The 20631-nt window shown below is 37.3% G+C and overlaps 1 protein-coding gene across 1 annotated transcript; it reads right to left on the reverse strand.

The window, feature by feature from the left end:
* Nucleotides 1–495: 495 nt before the first annotated feature.
* On the reverse strand, nucleotides 496–19137 carry LOC113069977 (vacuolar protein sorting-associated protein 37B-like). Its single transcript, XM_026243124.1, has 4 exons — nucleotides 18904–19137; nucleotides 15406–15577; nucleotides 2967–3049; nucleotides 496–2843 (listed from the first exon to the last, which is right to left on the reverse strand). The coding sequence occupies exons 1-4, from the start codon at nucleotides 19132–19134 to the stop codon at nucleotides 2334–2336; spliced, it is 996 nt and encodes a 331-aa protein (XP_026098909.1). The 5' UTR covers nucleotides 19135–19137; the 3' UTR covers nucleotides 496–2333.
* Nucleotides 19138–20631: the final 1494 nt, after the last annotated feature.

Raw genomic sequence — 20631 nt, forward strand, 5'->3', positions numbered from 1 at the left:
AATGCAAAACCACTACATTTATTGTATAAACACTTGTTAGTTGTAGAATTAATTAGTTATAATTGATTGTAAACTCTCAATGTGTGCAAAAATCAGCTATTTAACTGGTAATCAATATTTCAGCACCGTTTCCTCTATCCTAAGAGCATTAAAATATTCATAAAATGGTAAGATTCACATTAACTGCAAAATGTTGAGGGCCTCAGCAACCTTTGTGCTGTATAATGAATGAGGACAAATTATTAAATTATTATTAATATTCTCAGACAATCTATCTCTTCTGATAATAAAAAGGTAAGAAAACAAGCAGCTTTGTCATAATTACAGCAAGGAAAGTCGAAAAGGTTCAGAGAGGATGACACTACTTTGTGTACTCACTTGCATCCACTAGGGGGAGTCAAATTCTTTGTTAGATTTATACGTGGAACTAAAAATTAAAAAGAACATAACCCTCATTCCTGAATAAAAGATAAGGAGGTTGAACTCACAACAAAGTGATGGGATATCGTTTATTATTTTTAAAATAGAGATTTCAGTTCCATTTACCATGTCTACCACTCTCGGAAGACATTACCTAGCACTTAGTCTGCATATTTTATATTAGGAAAGTACAAAGCATTGTTTTATTTCCAGCAAACGCATACAGCCGAGTTAACTTTTACAAGCCCAGTGATCAGTCTCATTTCTAAGAAAAGAAAGACCATGTTGATACATAAACAATTTTTAAGGGTGCACGCTTGTTTTTCCAGATTGTGTGCATTCCTGCCTAGTACATAATAGTTTTCACAGGTATTTAGTAAATGTCTAAACATAATACAGCCTGATTCACAAGGAACCCAGATAATTCCACCTCTCGATCTGGTGCTCATAAGCATCAACATAATAAAGCAGATATCCAAACATGGAGTGATTTAATTCAAACAGAGCCTGCATATTAACATCATCTGGGTTCAGCTCATTAAATGTAGTAGAACCAGTGATTAAAGAGAGGACTTCATCCAAACAATGTTTCTATCATGTCAACTTCCTGAATTTGAGGAAACCTAATTATGGCTCTAACTAGTTAATCATGAACAACTGATATTTAGGTAAAGGGCACTTGAACAGACACTGAAAACAGATCCAGGGTGAAAACAAAAGGCACGGATAAAAGGTTATACTACATATTAAGGATAGAGATGTGATATGTAACAGACCAGATGGTGTAGGTAAGTCCAATTTGACCACTAAACTTATGAGGGGAAAAAGTAATATGGTATGGCTATATTAGTTTGAATACAATAAATATCATTTAAAATGTGTGAGCTTATGGAAAGGAAACACATGTCCAATTAACATCTTCACGCCAGATGGCAAAAATAAACACAAGGAAGATTATGGTGTTAGTAATAAACATTAAAATGGTCAATTATGCATCAGCGACAGTTTAAGTATGCATGGTAATGACAGCATAAGCACGTATGCTTCACAAATGTTCACATTCAAGCTTAAAAAAAGAGATTTGCACATTTTTTCCACACATACTACCATTCACTTTCACGCCTTTCAAATTCTAGCCAATAAGATCCATCCGTTAGTGCGTATTAGCTCGTATCTGAGACATAAAGCCCCTCTTCATAACCCAGTCTCATTCACCACATCAGTACTAAATGACTTCACCCACATTTAACTCAGATTTGTATTAAATATGTTTTACTGCTACTAGCACAAAACTGGATCCACTGGTAAAACAAATAGCATCTTTGGCTGCAGGTTTGAGAAAACCTGAAGAGCAAAAAATGGTTTTGTTTCTTCCCCCAAAAAAAGCTCAGTACAGTTCGGTCTCACTCTCTTTGCATAGGCACTACTTTTTTTTGTTAAAGCAGCTTTTTCTGGTATGAAATGTCAAAAGATATTAAAGTGGTTGAACGGACATGCTAGCATGAAGTCAAACAGAAATGAAAACATTACATCTTAACTCTTCATATATGTCTAGATGGCCTCACAGAACGCCTATTCTTGAACTCTGATATCTTAATTAAGTATGGAGGCTCCTGAGGCTCATGTCAAACTTTTTTACTTGCTCTAACACCACTGAGAAGGGCAGAACGGTAACAGCATGACTCCATAACCAGTCATGACTGATCAAATACAAAAGTAGTCTAAAGTGCAAATTGAAGATCCTGTTGCAGATGCCCCTTTGATTGCAGAAATGTCTTGTTATTTTACACATGACAAGACTTCAACTTGGCACACAAAATTTTATAACATGCAGCTTGAAGGACCTACAAAAGGCTTGAATGAATGTTCAGTCTGCACTGTGCTTTTTCTCCATAGAGCGTAATGTCCCTTGCTCACTGAATGATGAAACCTGGCTGGGGTGCCATACGTGGAGGGGGTCTCTGGGGCACAGGTGGGGCATATTGCTGCATGTACATGTTGGGGTATCCCTGGTTAAGAATGGGTGGCATGTTTCCTACTCTAGGGGGAATAGGGGGGCATGGAGAAGTGGCAGTGAATGGAGAGGCCGGAGTGAATGGAGAGGTAGGAGTATAGGAGACGTCTGCGGTGGGCTGAGCAGGAGGAGTTTGGGAGACTTTAACAGGGGGAAGAGGAGGAGCCCGCCGGGGCATCGGCACGGGGGAAGCATTGACCTCTATATGGAGAGCGGCTGGCCTGGAGGGAAGGTCCTGAGAGCGAGAGGGCTGAGGTGCAACCGGGGCCATGTGGTGTCCTTTCAGCACCACTTCCTGGAGCTTCTCTATCTTGACTCTCCTTATGTGCGCCAGCTTCCTCTTACTCAGATACTCATCAATGAATGTGTCCAGGGGGGTCGCACCATCGAGGAGTGATTCGGCCATGTTCTGATTTGAAAAGGAGAGAAATAATATAATTGACTAATGAGTAAAATCAGATGTTGAACAATCCTCAGCAGATATCTAGTGCAACTCTGAAAAAGTGATGAGGCTTTATGATAATGGAGGTACCTCAGTTTCTTCCTCGATTTTGGCCCCTTCTGCTTGTAGGAGTGCGAGCAATGTGTCCAAGGGAGTGTTTCCAGATCTGTCGTCTGTGATGGGACAGAAAGAAAAGTGAAATGTGTTATAATTAAGATTAAGAAAAATTATCACATTTGATCACTGCCTTCCAGTAGCTAAAGCAGTAGTGCATGGTGTTTTCAATGCAGTTCGCTTTGGATAAATGCGTTTGCCAAATGCATTACAGTACATGTAAACAAGATATTATCTGATATTGAAATGATAATGTAGCAATTCAGGAAACTAGTTTTAGTCTGAAAAGGTATATAACATGTTGGGGATTAAGGAAAGTGGCATCATTTGGCCTTAGCCACAGGGCAACATGAAAGGCAGCAATATAAATGTGCCAACTCCATGTGCATGCCTTAAGTAAATTTGCCAAGGCATCTACAGGGTGTGTTTCACCTTTCAGTTCAGAAGCCGTGGCTTCAGATTTCACTGTACAACTGGACACGCCTGTCAGAAATTCTCAGAGGTCAACAGACACTTGCGTCAGAATTATTTTTTTATGTATGCTTAAATTACACAACTTCTTACATTACAGCCATTTATTATCAAGAGAGGAATGTTTAATATTCTACACCTAACAGATTTGTAAAAAAAAAAAACAACATTACTGAGCCGTGTGCAGTGTTGTAGTTCAGTTGTAATGTGGTAAACATGTTAAAAGCAGCCTGTTAAGTGGTTGGGTGACATGTAGAATTATGGATGATCTAAAACCACAACAACAAAGGAGGAAACAAGGAGGAAAAATAATTTGAGGACAAAAATAGAATTTAGATCATAAACCAATATTGTATATCTATAATGGAATGCATAAATACACACAAGTAGTAAGTCTGCAGAATGAAAATCAATATAAGCTTTGATTCAATCATAGATTGAGACTGTCGGACATCTCACACAGCACTTTGATAGCTTGTAATACATAACCTATGGCCACTCCCTTTACTGATTTACATTTATTTTCCTGGCAGAGGCAACTTACTAAAGTGTCATTATGTATTGTTGTTGTTGTATTAGACTGTAACAATGTACAAACTTCATATCCACGGGAAGGAGGAGGCGGGAACCAGAGAACAATCAAAATGAACTTTAATTACAAAATTAACAAAACAGCGCGCCAGCCCCTCGCGGACGACTGTAACGCACAAATAAAAACAAAACACAAAATAAAGCCTAGGCCTGGTCCTCTCTCGTCCTTCACTGTCGTCGCTCCTTTTTTTGTATCCTTCCAATCTCCTCCGTGGGACTTGAATAACTAATATTATTCTACATGCAGATGAAATTCAAAGAAAAGTCTTCTACTTTTTGAACTTCACTTCTCACCACAATCCAAGTAAAATTGTTTAGAATGGAATTAAAAGTTGTTTTATTGTCTCTTGGACAATAACTGGTCTTTGAACACAACACAACAGAATCAGTTACATACTTATCAACTGTATGAATCAATGTACTCGAACAGAGATCTGCATGCTTTGACAACAAACTGAGATTGACAGTAAACACGACTGTTCCACTTATGATGACAGATGAAAGTGGAGCAGGAAACAAAGCGAGGGCAAGGCCTTTAAAAAAATTGTTTGTGTTTAATACACCAATGCAATCACTAATGTCCTATTACTGTGGGATAACCTAACACACTAAACTCCGGATGAAACAGTTTCTAGATTTAATTTAGAGATAGGAAGGTGTGGCCACCTGAATGAGATCTGTTTTTCCAACAAGTACCCACTTTATAACCGTTTTTAACTGCCGTTTTTATGCATAATGAATCATCAGTTTGCCTGTTCTCTTCGATTTCCCAATCAGACTTTGGTGAAGTGCACATGCACATAATACCATACTACAACATACTACTTTCTAAAATGGGCACCATATGCAAATTTTCCTATTATATTTGCCTAAATGACCTATTATATTTGCCTAAATAAACATTATACAACAAAGCATACTGCAGAAGTACTGTATCCCACGATGCAATGCTTGAACTTCATTGCAAACATCCCGTATATCATGAGACTGCTATCGGTTTACAGCCAGCCAGGCTTACTTTGTGCTCCATGCAAGTGTGTGTGTGAGAGAGCAGACAAAGAGAAAATACTGAATTTGTGTGTCCGTGTTTGTGTGGGCATACCCCCTCTCCAAGAGCTGTTTCTGACATTACTCAGGGCACAAAGCCACACTGTTACTCCAGAGATCAGCTCCACAGCAGCATCAGAATGAACCGTCACGCTGTTGTTATGGCTCAGCTTTGGGAATGGGGGTGATGTGGGTTAATGTACACACAGGATTCTCACCACACAATTTAGCCTGAATACTAGGGCTTTTGTTTTATCTGCATCAAGTGAATGGCTGACCGGCCAGCCTGCCGGCAACCCTGCCTAGATGCACTGACACTGCTGCTGTGACTGCTATTGCTGCTCAGATTCAGTAAATCCTTATCTGGGACAGTTAACCACCCCAGCCTGGGAAAGTGGTTAACCTACATTTCAACAAAGCCACTATCTTTCTTTTCATTTGTACACAGACGTCAGCACATCACGTTTATTTAATCTACACAAAAATAACAAAAAGAGACTAGACCTCAAGGAGGGTGGGATTGGAAGTGAAAAGTGACAGATAAATGTAAACAAAAGTCAGTTTCAAAGAAAACTTATCTTAACTCATCTCAATCTGAAATGTAATACTCCTACACTATAAGGCTCAGCCACATCTTTTAAATACAAATATTTATCTATTGTGTAAAATATTTTTTTTTAGCCTTTTGACAACATTCTATATTCAACTATGTATTTATTTACACAAAAATGCCCACATTCGAAGGGCTACTATTTAAATTCAAATTAGGGCTGTAGCTATCGAATATTTTAGTAATCGAGTATTCTACCAAAAATTCCATAGATTAATCGAGTAATCGGATAAAATGTGTTTTTGCTTAATTAAAGTGCAATATTAATTATTCAAGTGAGAATAAGACTCCTGGGTCTCTTAAAAATGAACAAGTTTCCTTTTTTAGAAAAAAATATTTTACATTTTTTAAATGCATAGAATGCAATGCATACATAAAAAATAAACATTTAATTATTACCCATTGATTCTCTGTCTGTACTTTACAATAAAGTTGACAAATGAATCAAGTGCATTTAAGTGCCATTCAATTGGGGTTTTAAATAAAGCATTTTCTGAGATGCACATTAAACATTAAACACACAAAACATTAATTTAATTTATCTTTTAATTTTTGAAAATTAAGCAAACTTAACTTTTTGGTATACAAAGGGGATTTACTATTAAAAATAAAACATGGAAAAAATTTTGTGTGATTAAACATTAAAAATAATGTTAGATTTTTTTTTAGTAGTAGGCTATGTACATTCTGCTGAACAACAGTAATACATATCTTGCAAATACTTTTCTTTAAACTAAACAGGACTTTTATTTTGACGGGTTGACGTACCTTTACAGTTCTGTGTATGTGACGCTAGTTTTACTCAAATCAAACGGTCAAATACTCATTAAGTGACTGTCAGAGAAGTTCTGGAGATGTTGTTCATGTGTTCACATCCTTAATTAGTGAGACAGCAGACGCCGAAATTACCGCGAGCATCACACGCACTTCAGTGTGTGTGATAAAGACGGCTTCTGCTCCATTTATTAACAGAGACACACAGAACATGCAGGATTCATATTTAAATAGACTGTTTCGGTTAAATATTTACAGCTATTTGTCCATATCGTGATTTGATGCAAGTGCAATTACCTATTTTTTATTAATTCATTCAAAATGTGGCAAATTCCGTGGCATTCTGCGTTAAACTGTGAATTCCGTTTTTATGACTGGATTCCGCGATTCCCTCCGCGATTTCTGCATCGCGGAAATCATAGAGCTGCCGCGCGACACTGTTTCAGACGGACCCTTCACAATGTTGCACTTCTAAGCAGCGACTGCGAGGCGTGCTAAGGGTAAACACAGCAGGTGCTGTGCTCTGGTGTTACGTTATAACGCCTGTTTCACACATACTCAATCTGCAGTGTGTATGCAGCAGTGCAGCGATTTTCAACGTACTGAGTCTATTTTGTTCTCGCAAAATAAACCCCTTCAGGCTGATCAAGTCCTGATCACCCTGTCAAGGTTTATTGTGCGAGAACAGGCCTCATAACAGGCCCCAACTTCTTTACATCTCTCGAGTCGGTCTTCGGCCCAATTTTCAATTCATTGTTCAGACGCGGGCCGGGCCTCCTGCCTGTTTTATTTAATTGTATATTTTAGACATCCATCATAAGACCCTGCTACCGCGACTGTCAAGAGCAACTCGACTGTGTTTATTGTCCCGCCAGCAGCAGTAAGGTGCGTGCCATCAGTGCAGCTTAACAGTTCTGCATTCAAATACACACAATTGGCTCAAGCTTGCCGCAAAGCACCGGCAAAAGTAATTACCATAAATTTGACGGGGGAAATAATAGGAAGATATTTGAATTATTTACTAATAAACTAGTGTTTTCTGAGTCTGTGTGGCAATGATGAAGTTGCCAATCCTGACTTGCCATCTCCTCAGATGTGCCTTTAGAGAGAAGTATCTCTTTTCGGATGATGATTATTATTAAAGAGTTTTTGTTTTTGTTTACTTTCACTAAGTATTCATTTAAAGCTTTCTATAGATATATTTATCATGTCTGTGAGGCATGTTTTCACTGAGTTTAGTTTCATTTTTGTACCCCTGTTTAAGGCGAGATGACATAAGCGCGTTTGTTTTCTTTATTTTATAAAAGCACAACGTTTTGTTGACATACAAATAAATAAAAGTAGACCCTTTGCAGTTATGAATGATGTATTACTCTTATCTTTAGGAGCAAAAATCACGGCGTATCCACTGAAAAAAAAATGCAAGTGATCACGCTGTCGCCTACATGTCTTGAAGCGTTTTAGCACACTACTGGATATAGCACACATTTATCTATGTTTAACGTTTAAAAATTGTTATATCCTTGAACTGTTTTATATCTATAGATTTTATTTTAGGCAAGTCGTCATGATTTGAGAAGGCTAAATTGATCAAACATGTCTGCTCACTGGCTGGCCGCTTGGTCATTACTTTAACTAAAACTTATATTTAACAAACAAAAAATTTTCCAAACATTCTTCTAAATTAAATTAATAGAAAAATGAACGAAATACAATAACTTTGCTATTACATAAAAAACTGAACTATTTTAATAGCTGAAACAGTAGTATAAGCTGCTTAGGGACTGTTTAGCTCTTCAAATCAGACACTAGAACATCCCTTCATTCAGACACAGTGGAAGATCTGATCAGAATTAGTGTAGAAGGGCCAAGTCTGGAGGATTTTGATGCTAGAGAGTGTGTGGCCAGCTGGTTTAGCCAAGGCCAAAGATCAAGAAGGACAAACTACAGGAGTTGGCCATCCGAGGGGCATGAGACTGATAGTCCATAAGACATTGAGCCATGAGATGTTCAGTTTAAAGCCCTTAAAACACTCAATTTAGATTTTCTTTTTATTTCATTTATCTTGAGATGTGAGCAAGGCACCGAACCCTCAACTGCTCCCCGGTTGCCGCAGCATAAATGGCTGCCCACTGCTCCAGGTGTGTGTCCACAGTTTGTGTGTGTTCACTGCTGTGTGTGCACTTTGGATGGGTTAAATGCAGAGCACAAATTCTGAGTATGGGTCACCATACTTGGCCGATGTCACTTCCCTTGTTTTTTTGACCAGATTGTTAGTTTAACATTTACAAGTCAATATTGCCGATATGGACAGCAATAAAAATAGAAAAAAAAGTTAACTTGTAAAACTGCACTGTTAAATGTGATGCAGCCGAAAATTTGGGTGCACCTAACTTTTGTGCTGGTACACCTTAGAAAAAAGTTAGGCACATCAGTGCAACCAGTTAGTCTAGACCCCTGAATATTAAGAATCCTTTCTTAAAAATAAATAAATAAATACATACAAGATAAAAATTTTATGGTATTAGATTTTTTTTTGCTGATGCCACACAAGTGTGTAAACAAAGAAGGGATTCCAAAACTAGGCTAATGACACTTCAGAAAACTTAAAATGGACAAAATCGTCACATTTTATATACAATTAGGGATGTCAACGATTAACCGATGATCGATTAATTGTCGATAAGAGATGCAATCGATTAAGGCTATCGATGGTCGGTTAACCGATTCAATGTTGGGCTGCGTGCGGCTCATGCGCACTCAACACGTGCGAGCGGCTGTGAGTGACGGTGACGATATATAAAAGCTTCATCATTCATTCACAATGTACAAATTAAGATTTTAATGTGATTTAAACTTTAAAGTACATTAAAATAGAAACAACATAAAAGTTCTTCAACATTAAATGCAATAGAAATGTAGTTACTAATCATTTAATCAGATAACTGTTTTATATCGTGCGCTTTGCAGGGCTGCGGGACACAGTGACAGGACAGGTAGTCTATTCATTCCTACAACTTGTTAATTCATTCCTACGAATTATTAATGTGGCAATTGTCCATATTTCATTAATTTTGTTCCCTAAATAACCCATGATTTAAGTGAAATAAGGGAGCAAATTAATAAATCGAACGAATTCTTAATTCATGAAATCTTTAATTTCCCTTCCCATGTTTACCACAGTAAGAGATGCGAAAACAGTTATTAAAAGCGAAAGATAATAAAATAAACCTGGGAAATTAGAGGGTTAGACTATGAAGATTTAGGAAAAGAAACAATGCCTAAATATACTGAATTTGTGGAAATTCGTGACCAACCGACAAACCAGAACAAAGCCGCGTAAATGAAGACTATGGGGTCCAAAAGCATAGTCGCGATCTAACATTTTCCAGTTAACCTATTATTCGTCTAATAAACAAAGCTTTTATACCACACTTGTCATAATCAGATCTTATCATTTCTAAATAAATAATTGCTGGATTCAAAACAGCGATTAATAGGCGCTGTGACCGACACATTCCTGGAGCATTCACTGCTGTCACTAAACGGTGACGCCGAACATCGTTCACAAGTTTCTGCATGGACCTGACTAGGGCACAGGTTCTAAGCCCTGGGACAAAATGGGATGCTTTAAGGAAAATTTATAGCCTACTAAGTAATAGGCCCAACATAAAAATAACAATTTGTTTTCATGTTTTTTTTTTTTTTTTTTTTAAATAGGCTATGCGAAATATATCCGATTTAAATAGGCTAATTAAGATTAACGGATTTAAAACAGAAGTGTGGGCGCTCCATAAGTTCACAAAAAAAAAAAAAAAAAAGGATGACAACGCATTCTGTTTGTTTGCTTTATTTCACAAGAGCACAAATCTCCTGTTTTTATTGTGAGTGTGCACAAATGAAAGTAAACACTTCTGCGGAAAATATATATATTTTTTTAATGTCTCAGCTGTTTCGATCGTGCCGGAGCCTGCTGCACACGTATATTCTAGCGATTCAAACTTACATCGCAGTCTGTTCATTATCAAAATAAAATGTCAACTAAACATTAAAAGGTTACACTGGTCAGTTTAAATTGACCGTAGTATACCGGTCCACTCTGCTGTTATGCCAAGGACGTTTTTGCTCATATGAAGAGGATCATCTTTTCCGTCTATATGCGAATGCGTGTTAAGTACAAGCCTAGTTTACATTATAAATAATAGTTTAACATTCAAATACATTGCGAATATGGAATGAGACATGAGCAATAACCTCCAAATAAATCTAGCCAAAGCCGCGCTCGCTCATCCTCGTCTGCACGCATGCACTGTCACGATCTAATGCGCTGTATGCCGGATTTTTAAAAATCGGACATTTTCTAGGACAGAATCCAGCAGGATCAAATTAATGTGAGCAACTGTGTTTTGGTGCAGCAGCGCCGATGTAGTTCACTTAATGTGCAGCGCAGTCACACGCGCTACACATTTCGGATAATTTTATACAATAATGTCAGTTGAAAACATTGCAATTGTGCTTTAAAATACAACAACGAGCACCACAAAACCATTTAAAGAGGCGCGTTCAGCGTTCTCCGTGCAGGATTGGAAACTGTCAACAAAGTAAAATGACCTCAAAAGTATGGCGCGCTGTCTTCATTTTATCAAATGATCATAATCGCATCTATTCATTTTATAATCCTGCTACTAGCATTTTATTCAGACTAAAACCTCTTTAATTCAAGTGAGAAAGCGTTTTGTGTGTGTGTGTGGCTTTTGCACATCCTGTCATACCGCTGACTGCGTGCCTGCAATAGACGCATTTTGCAGTATTATGGTTAACGATTAATCGATTAATTGATCGTTAATTTAAACGACGATCGATCATGGAAATAATCGAAATTTGACATCCCTATATACAATGGATACTAAATTAATCACCCAGTCTTGCTCTACATCACAGATCAAATACAAGATCCAGCTCAGAGAGAGTGGGAGACAGCAAAGCTTCCAACATGTACTACTTCAGTTACGTCATACACCATAAGTCAAAGCATAAGCCAAGTGACACCGAGTGTACAGATAGATGGTAAAATGAAACAAGTGTTAGTCCGCTGTTTGGAATCGGCTTCCAGGCAACCACCGTGTCACAAAGGGTAATCAGTGACAGCGTTTTATTCATGATATCCGAACACACAATGCAGAGAGGCATGGATGGACACTGAATACCATTCCCTGTTCTCTTTAAAGTCACAGATCCTTTTCAGCTCTGACAATCATCTGCAATCATTTAGTTCTGCCTTCTGTTTCCATGAAAAGAGGGAGACATATAGGGGGAAGTGGTGCACTAAGCCTAAGAATTTTTGAAAATTACATGTGAAACCTGACAAACAGGCCCTTCAGGGAGTTATCTTATAGCTGGAACAGATGACTAAGTTCACACACCACAATATCATAAACATGTTAAAGCCTAGAAGAATGCTTCACACATTTACATTGCTTCCACTACACATTTACATTGCTTCTAGGGCTGTCACTTTTGTGAAGAAAAAAATAAAATAAAATTTAAGACATAAGTGTTCATTGAATCGATTGTAAAATCAATTTTCCATATAAAAAAAAAAAGACATTTCCTTTTTCAACGTCAAATAACGGACGAAGTAAACAGAGTGCTGGAAACACACAAGTTAGCAATATTTCTTATTCATTGGCATGAAGTTTTGTGCAGAATAACAAACAGCAACAGGAGTGCAACATTCTCAAAAAAATATATATGCAGAGCGGACGGCTGCCATAACAAAAGAAAAACATCAGTGCAGGCTTCAACCCAGCTGCATTTGTGATTAAGGCAATTCAAAAATCTCCAAGATTATTTTAAATAATGATTCAATCCATTTCAAACAACTGTTAAAAAAAATGTAACTTTAAACTGACTTGAGAACAGGTCATGTGTGTTTTTTTATTGAACATAACCGACACTTAGGCTAGGCGGCACTAGGCAGGCATAATGAAATGCGCAAAAAGGCTAGGGCCATTACAAATTTATTGGACAGGAAAACAAGTCGATCAACATTTTCAGGGTCCAGAGCAGAGTGTTTTTTATTCATTATATGTCCAGTTGTTGAGAAGACGTGCTACGACCGCACTGATGTCCCAGGGACACTCAGGTACAGCTCCGCAAGCTCCGCAAGGTGGGGGTATTACTGCCAATTTTCCACCACAAAAGCCAGTCTCTGTCAGCTTGCAATGGTTCTTTTCATATCTCAGAATCTCCTGTAACTAGATGCGCGAATGAGGCGAATTCACGTCTACCGCGCCGCGAGACCTCCAGACGAGCGTAAACACATCTTTACATTGACTTAGGCCGGTGACACACTGGCTGCGTGGCATGAACGTGGCGTTTCTGCTGCGTGTCAGGAGCGTGGCGGCTGCCTCGCGTTTTCTGTGTCTTTACACACCAGAACCGTGCCTGGCACGGCGCTGGTGCGCTGCTGCTGCTGCTGCTGTAGGTGACATAAAAGGAGGCCGCCGAAAGACCAGGCTCTTGTCTTCACGACAACAATATCTAAATTTCATGTTGAGCATAAATATAAAGCCTACTGATAAAGAACACCGTCAACAGTATTGACGGCAAAATAGGCTATGTTTGACAGGTGCAATATTTGAAAATCGATAATTTATTTATTTTTTTATCACATTTATATCTGAATTTGGGTCAACCTATAGACTTTCAAACATCAAAATGTCATGAATTAATATGTATTTGTGTACAAAATGACAAACATATTTTCCTATTCTATTTTGCCTGGAAATGCTTCCTACACGCTTGCGTGTCGCGTGAAAAAAAGGCGTCGGTTCTATTTCTAGCATGCACACGTTTTCCGCGCATCTCACGCAGGCAGTCTGCAAGCTCTGCAGATGCTCTATTCGCATTTGGTGTGAACGCAGCATAAGAGGTTGCTTTCGACATCACTGGGTCTTATAGGCGTGTAAAATTGCTGGTATTTTCTGCTGGTCTAGTTTTTGCGAGGCATACTGCACTTTCGGAATTCTTTATTTTTTTTCTGCTTGTTTGTGAGTTTTGTTACATCTACATTTTTTTATTGTTTAATTATTTTAAAATTAATAGTGTACATACAGTGGGGCTCGAAAGTTTGGGCACCCCTTGCAGAATCTGTGAAAATATGATTTTGAGATGCATCTTTTCAGACTGAGGACATTTGATGGACTCAAACACAACTATTTTAAAAGATTCAAACATCCACTGATGCTCCAGAAGGAAACAAGATGCATTAAGAGCTGGGGGGTGAAAACTTTTGGAATTTGAAGATCAAGGTAAATTGTAAAAAAAAAAAAGTTTTCAAATAGGGTTCAAATATGCAAAGATGCTGGAAAACGGAACAATCTGCAGGACCTTAAAGATTTTTCTGAAGAACGCTGCTCATTTTAACTGTTCAGAACAAACAAGGGACTCCTGCACAACCATCACAAAAAGACAGAGAAAGACAGTCGAGGATCATCAGGTAACAGAACACAGTATTAAGAACCAAGGGTTCCCAAACTTTTGAGTGGGGTTATTTTAATAATTTCAGCAATTTTTTTGTCTTGTGGACTAAATGTTAATATCTTTTATATACAATTTCTTACTCAGGACAGTACTAAATAAAAAATAACATGCATTTAGTATGATCTCTCTTATTTTTTGAAAATTACTCGCATTTTCACAGATTCTGCAAAGGTGCCAAAACTTTCGATCCCCACTGTATTTGGTTAAAATCGATTCGCTATTTTCATTTTTGAAACTTTTTTTGGTTGGTTGTGCAATCGATTTTCTAACTAAAAGTGACAGCCCTAATTGCTTCAACTGCAGCTTATCAAAGTTAAATATGGTAGAAATAGTCCCAGTCACAAAAATAAAGGACATAACTAGGGGTGTGACGGTTAGTATATAACCGTGAGACCGGCAGTTATAGTTGAACACCGTCATTAGAACTATATAACCGCCAAAACCGTGTCATTAAAATATTTTTTACAAACATTTTTTATCAAAAATTATTTTCATTTTTTAGATAGGATCATAAGATGCGCAATATATCGGAAGACATGGTCTTTACCACTTAATGAAGTTTTGTAAATCGTCAGACATGATATTTACCACTTCATTAAATTTTGCTTTGTAGAAAACCTTTTTTAAAAACGAATTTCGTTTTGAACAAATTTTATCTTAATTTTAATAAATGTTTCATCAACCAATTTCATGTATTTTAATAAATAAAAAGCAAATATAGCAGACAATGATAACCGTGACATGGAAGCGCTAGCGCACCGTGTTCACTTGCACTGCACTGTGAACTAGAGCGCATCTCATTGTAAATTAAACTCAGCGTAGGCCTATGCCTCATACATCAGCATTAAATATCTTTGCTGCATCCTTTCTAGAACAGACAATGGCTTTTTTTTTTTTTTTTGCGGCTCGCATCAGCAAAGCATTGCATCGCCATAGACCGCAAAAAAGTCAGTCATCTAATCAGCGGATGGCGGGCGGGTGCGGCTTTGAAATTTGCTCAGAATACTTTGGCGCGGATGATGAGTTTTGTGACAGATCCCTTAATTTACCGATCAGAGTGCGCGCTGACACGGAGTTAACCCGCTATTTCCATGATCAACCAATTGACTCTACGGCAGATCCACTAGCATGGTGGCGAGACAATATGAAACAAAATGAAACACGCTATCCGCTCATCCACCCCCCCCCCCCACGACAGTTATGTTATGAACCGTCACATTTGACTCGCGTCATAACCGTCATCACTAATTCTGAAACCGGCACACCCCTAGACATAACCACAATATACAAAACAGGTTTGTAAGAGCTATTGTAAGGGACATATACTACACAGAAAGGCTGAGAAATTTTAATCTTAGTATTAAGTAAGTATTTTACCTAGAGTGGACTTGCGCAGTTGATAGGCCTCAAACAGCTCCTGTAGGCTCCGGGACCGCCTTGTCAGTTCATTCTTTTGGTGGTCAAGTCTGGGTTGGAGTTTAAGGTTCTGCTCAGCAAGATGACGGTTACTAGCCAGGGTCATCTCCTTGTTCTGCTGTAGTCCTTTAATCTAAGAACACACAATGAAATTGTTACCCAATAAACAGTGTGGATAGATAGATAGATAGATAGATAGATAGATAGATAGATAGATAGATAGATAGATAGATAGATAGATAGATAGATAGATAGATAGATAGATAGATAGATAGATAGATAGATAGATAGATAGATAGATAGATAGATAGATAACCATTTCAAAGGTTTTGATTAAGATTTTTTTTTAACCTTCATTTCCCAAGGACTCATTAGTCATTACATTGATAAAATATTTTGTACAAATAAATGCTGTTCTTGAAAATCTTGAAAGAATAAAAAACTGTCACGGTTTTCACAAAAAAAATATTAAGCAAGTTTTCAGCATTGCTATAATAATAATAATAATAATAATAATAATAATAATAATAATAATAATAATAAAAAGTTTCTTGAGCACCAAACAGCATATTAGAATGATTTTTGGAGGGCCATCTGACACTGAAGAGCTTTGGCATCACAAGAATAATTTATATTTAAATACAGTTTTTATTTTAAATAGTAATATTATTTTACGATATTTCAGATTTTAGTGTATTTTTGATCAAATAAATGCAGACTTGATGAACATATGAGACTTCTAATAAAAAAAGCATACTGACCCCAACGGTAGTGTAAATTAACAATCAAAAAAATTTCAGAAGGAGAATTTCCAGTGTCATTAAAATAATATAGTAAGACCACCGTTTTTGTACCAAGCTGTTTTGTACAGCTAAAAAATGGCTGGAAGTTAATGACAGACCCATTAAATTTACAAAAGGCCACAGCCGCTCTTACAGGTAACATAAGGTGGATATTGAGTAATGTTGTTGAAATTTTTTATTTTTAGCTTTTTACACTAAGCTAATTGCTACACCAGCTTATGTAGGAAAAAAACTGATATATGTTTGTACAGCCCATTTCTAAAGTTTTAAAATGTCAAAATAACTAAGTTTTGTAAACCCTTTCAAAGATTAAATTATCATCAGCTATTGCGGGTACCTGACTTTTCCCACATATCATTACAAAAGTTAAAAGTATTGAATCCAAAAACACCACGGAACCAAAAAGATGAATAAACCCAAAATTCGCACTCATATGTAATCATTCATTTAAATCCAAATCCACAACCATTAATAGGGAGTTGGTCCTCCATTTGCAGCAATAAAAATTCCCACTAGCTGGTAGATTTTCCAGTAGATGTTGAAACATGGATCGAGGGATTTTCTCCTATCAGCATCAGTGAAGACAGGCGCTAATGTTAGGTGATGGGTTGCGGTTCACAGTTTACATCATCCCAAATAGGGCTGCATGATTAATAGCATGCGATTGTCATTCTAATCACGCTTAAGTAAATCATGTGCTGGAATTTTACTACTAATCACAGAATCGACTCTACTGACGAGATGCCCATGACAATCACATTTGATTAATTGTGCAGTCCTAACATTACATATAAAAAGGATTCACCATTGAGAATCAGTTAAGAGGCTTAAAGCTAGTTATACCCAGACTGATTTGAATCAGTTGGCCTTTGATATATAGGTCACTCTACCTTAAGCCTCTCTTTGTACCAGATGATCACAATGTACTTACTGCTGCCGCAGAGGCACGTTACAACCCCAAAGAAGGAATTATTAATAACCAGAGTGCTCAATGGTAAAGGTTTCAGGCTGTACACAATGCAGTCACACATCACAAAAAAACTCTTCAGAAATCACATCCTATTTCCAGGAAGCTCATATAAAAAAACAATACATTGCAACAAGCTACCTCTAGTGACTCAATAACCTATGACTGCCATGAGGAACACTGAACAGTATTTAACGGTCCTCCTCTTTCAACAGGTGCACTTTTGCAGTTTCAGTTCAGAGATCATGTGTCAGGGTGCATAACAGAAAGAGGTGGGAGATTTCACATGTTTCTCAAACGCCTGCCTATGTCAGCTGGCAGGTCAGGAAGCATTTGTTCTTCTGAGCTTTTACACAGCCTGTGCTAGGATGTCCTGCATATTAAACTGGGTCAAAATAAATACCCACAACAAGCACTCAAAATATACAAGTCAGTGTCTAACACAAAGAACGCTGAAATCACCAGTCATATCACATTAACGTTGACAGACACTACTGAATCCAGTTCTCTTAATCAGTAATACAAACCTTCGATTGGGAGTCCAGCCCTCTAACCATTAGGCCACGCCTTCCCCACTTATTAATTCCCCATATTATATATATATATATATATATATATATATATATATATATATGGCTTCAGTAGCACCATTCCAGCACTAACCCATTTCAGTGAAAACCAATAGTTAAGAATGTGTACTTTTAAAAAAGATTTTTATTTAAACAGCCACAGATAAGCAGTTAAGAAAGCTCCTTATAAATAAATTATTTGGCCTGGTAAATAAAAATCACCTTTTATAGCACTAAATTTGAATACTGCCAGATCAAACATGCTTCCACGACACTGATAATGATTCAAGGCTGATATTTTTTAATGAATTTGGAGGTCAAATCAACTCAAAACTGTGAACATGCTTGGGAATACTATCTAATAGGTGATATGCAAACACAACTGAGCAAACTTTGAACTTGCACAGTAAGTCAGAAAGGTACTGATATTGTGTTCATTGTCAAGTCTCAGCATGTTGTTTCATGAGATGTGAATATGTTTATGCATCGGCAATTATAATTCACATGTATCTTTGATTGAAAATCGGTAAAAGGTAAATAATCAATAAATGTTTCCAGAAAACATTGTTAGTGGCTGGCATCTTGGAAATAAAGATAAAAAAAAAGCTCATGCTCTGATTCCTCCAAGAAATGACAGCGAAATATGTTTTCATAAAAGTAACAAAAAGTGAAGCTCTACAAAAACACTAATTACTAATAAAAAATGTAATTGCACATGACCAACGTCAGTAATGATTTCTGCAAAAGAGGATCACGACAGAATGACTTGCATCACTGATGGGACAAATGCACATTACTAATATTTCATATTCCAGTTTCTGCTTCAGTGATAAGGTCACCCTGGCTTAAGTAAGTTAACTGAAAATGTGTTGTTCAACAAATGACATCATAACACTTAAGTTAGTCATATCCGCGACGTCAAAAACACACCAAACTGAAGTTACGCACAGAAACGTTCAAATTTAAACCGTTCCCATTAAAATGTATTTTTAAAACAACCCATTTAAAATAAATAAATAAATAAACACGGCCTACATCTGTTTAAAATTGTGCTTTTTCAAATGCAAATCCACTCGTCACGGTAACTTCGCGACGCTCTTCACGAGAAAAAGAAACTTACCTCTTCCGACTCGTCGATAAATTTGTTGAGTTTTTCGTCATCTTCGAGCAGTTCGTTTAACTGAGTTAAGGTGTAAGAACTCAACTTATTCACAAAGCCAGCCATGTCCGGCACAGCGGTGTCTTTCTCACTTCGAGCTCCGTGGATCGCGGTAGGTCCGGGGCAGTGGGCAAAGCTGTTGTTATTTTCAGCCGGAAGACGACAGAAGATGCGTGACGTCAACCTGCACATCAACGTAAGGTCTTTCATTTGATGCTTACAAACTTTCTCCAAAATGATGATTACATTTCTAATGTCTTTCAAAATGTGTAAAACATACGTTTGTGCGTCAAACTGCATAACACTGCTAACATACTTTTTTTATGAAATCTAAAATATATTTTTTTATAAAAAGCTAAAATAAAATAATAGTACAGATGAAGGGAAAAAAATAACCAAAAATTAGAAATGAGAAAGAAGAAATTAAATCAGTTTAAGTAATAAAAAAATATAAAAAAGGGATAGAAATATTAATACATAATATAAACTATATACTATTAACTGTATTAGTAGTGTATGGGACAATAACATTTCTTTCCACTGTGCACACTCTGTGGGCCATCACTAAAACGTTGTTCAGAGCCTTCTGAACCTAAAAACAAAGTAACAACACAAATGAAGTCTAATGCAAGACTGAAAAATGAGAATGCAAAGGTTTGTGATGAGAGCCTGAGCAATGACAACTCTCTGTTTCTGCCCACCAGACAGCTGAGTGCCCTTCTCTCCAACCCCTACAGCAGACAAAAGACAGAGCAGCAAGATGAATTATCAGCCAAGCTCTGTTACAAACTATTTTTCTGTGTTAGTACACATATCATGTCAAATAAAAATAATATAATTAATATAGCTCAAATCAAATGTCATGTGCATTGGCAATTAATGGCAGCTCTAAAACCGCTTCCATGGAGTTTCAGGTACACCATAGGATATATTCAACTGAACAGTTGAGGCAAACAGAAAAGGCTCCTGACTCACCAGTGCTACCTATTAAAACACAAAGAACTTTCATCTATAATTTGCTTTTGGTTAGACCACTTAACCACTGCTCGCATTATCAGGAACTACTGCCCTATTAAGGTCACAAAATGTCCTGATTGAAAACAATACAAGTACAGATAAAACAAACTGAAATTCTAAAAGTGTATTTACAAAATAATGTATCTATTCGAAATGCAGTATGACAGATCAGCCTCAGCATATTTTCCACCTTTTTTTCACAGCTCGGCCATTCACTAGCACTTGGCCTTGCTGAGGGGCATAGAAGTTCTACAGAAAGAACACACGGGGGCTTTTTCCACCACCAGAGGGCCCAACCAGTGCACTTACTTGCCATGGGCGAAGACTGAAGTATACATTCTGAGAAGTAAATGTGGGTTTAGTTTTTCTTCTTGTGTCTAGGAATTCTGTTACAGCTTCACTGGCATTATCAGAGAGAAAACAAATAAACAGAGCATTCAAATGCACTTGCAATACACTAATTGCATCGCTGCTTCCCACTAAGATCAACCATAGCACAACTGTCATTAAGTATCTCAATAATTCTGTGGTTCTTATGTTACCCCGGTTCTTCTACCCGACGTTAATCAGGTGTTTAACCTTTGTGCTTTTAGCCCAAATCATTAACATTATTCAGCCCTTACACATAGGTGCAATGCAATAGGATTTCAGCAACAAGCTATTTATCTGTCC

Source organism: Carassius auratus, unplaced genomic scaffold (assembly GCF_003368295.1).
Source record: "Carassius auratus strain Wakin unplaced genomic scaffold, ASM336829v1 scaf_tig00002602, whole genome shotgun sequence".
Taxonomy (NCBI): domain Eukaryota; kingdom Metazoa; phylum Chordata; class Actinopteri; order Cypriniformes; family Cyprinidae; genus Carassius; species Carassius auratus.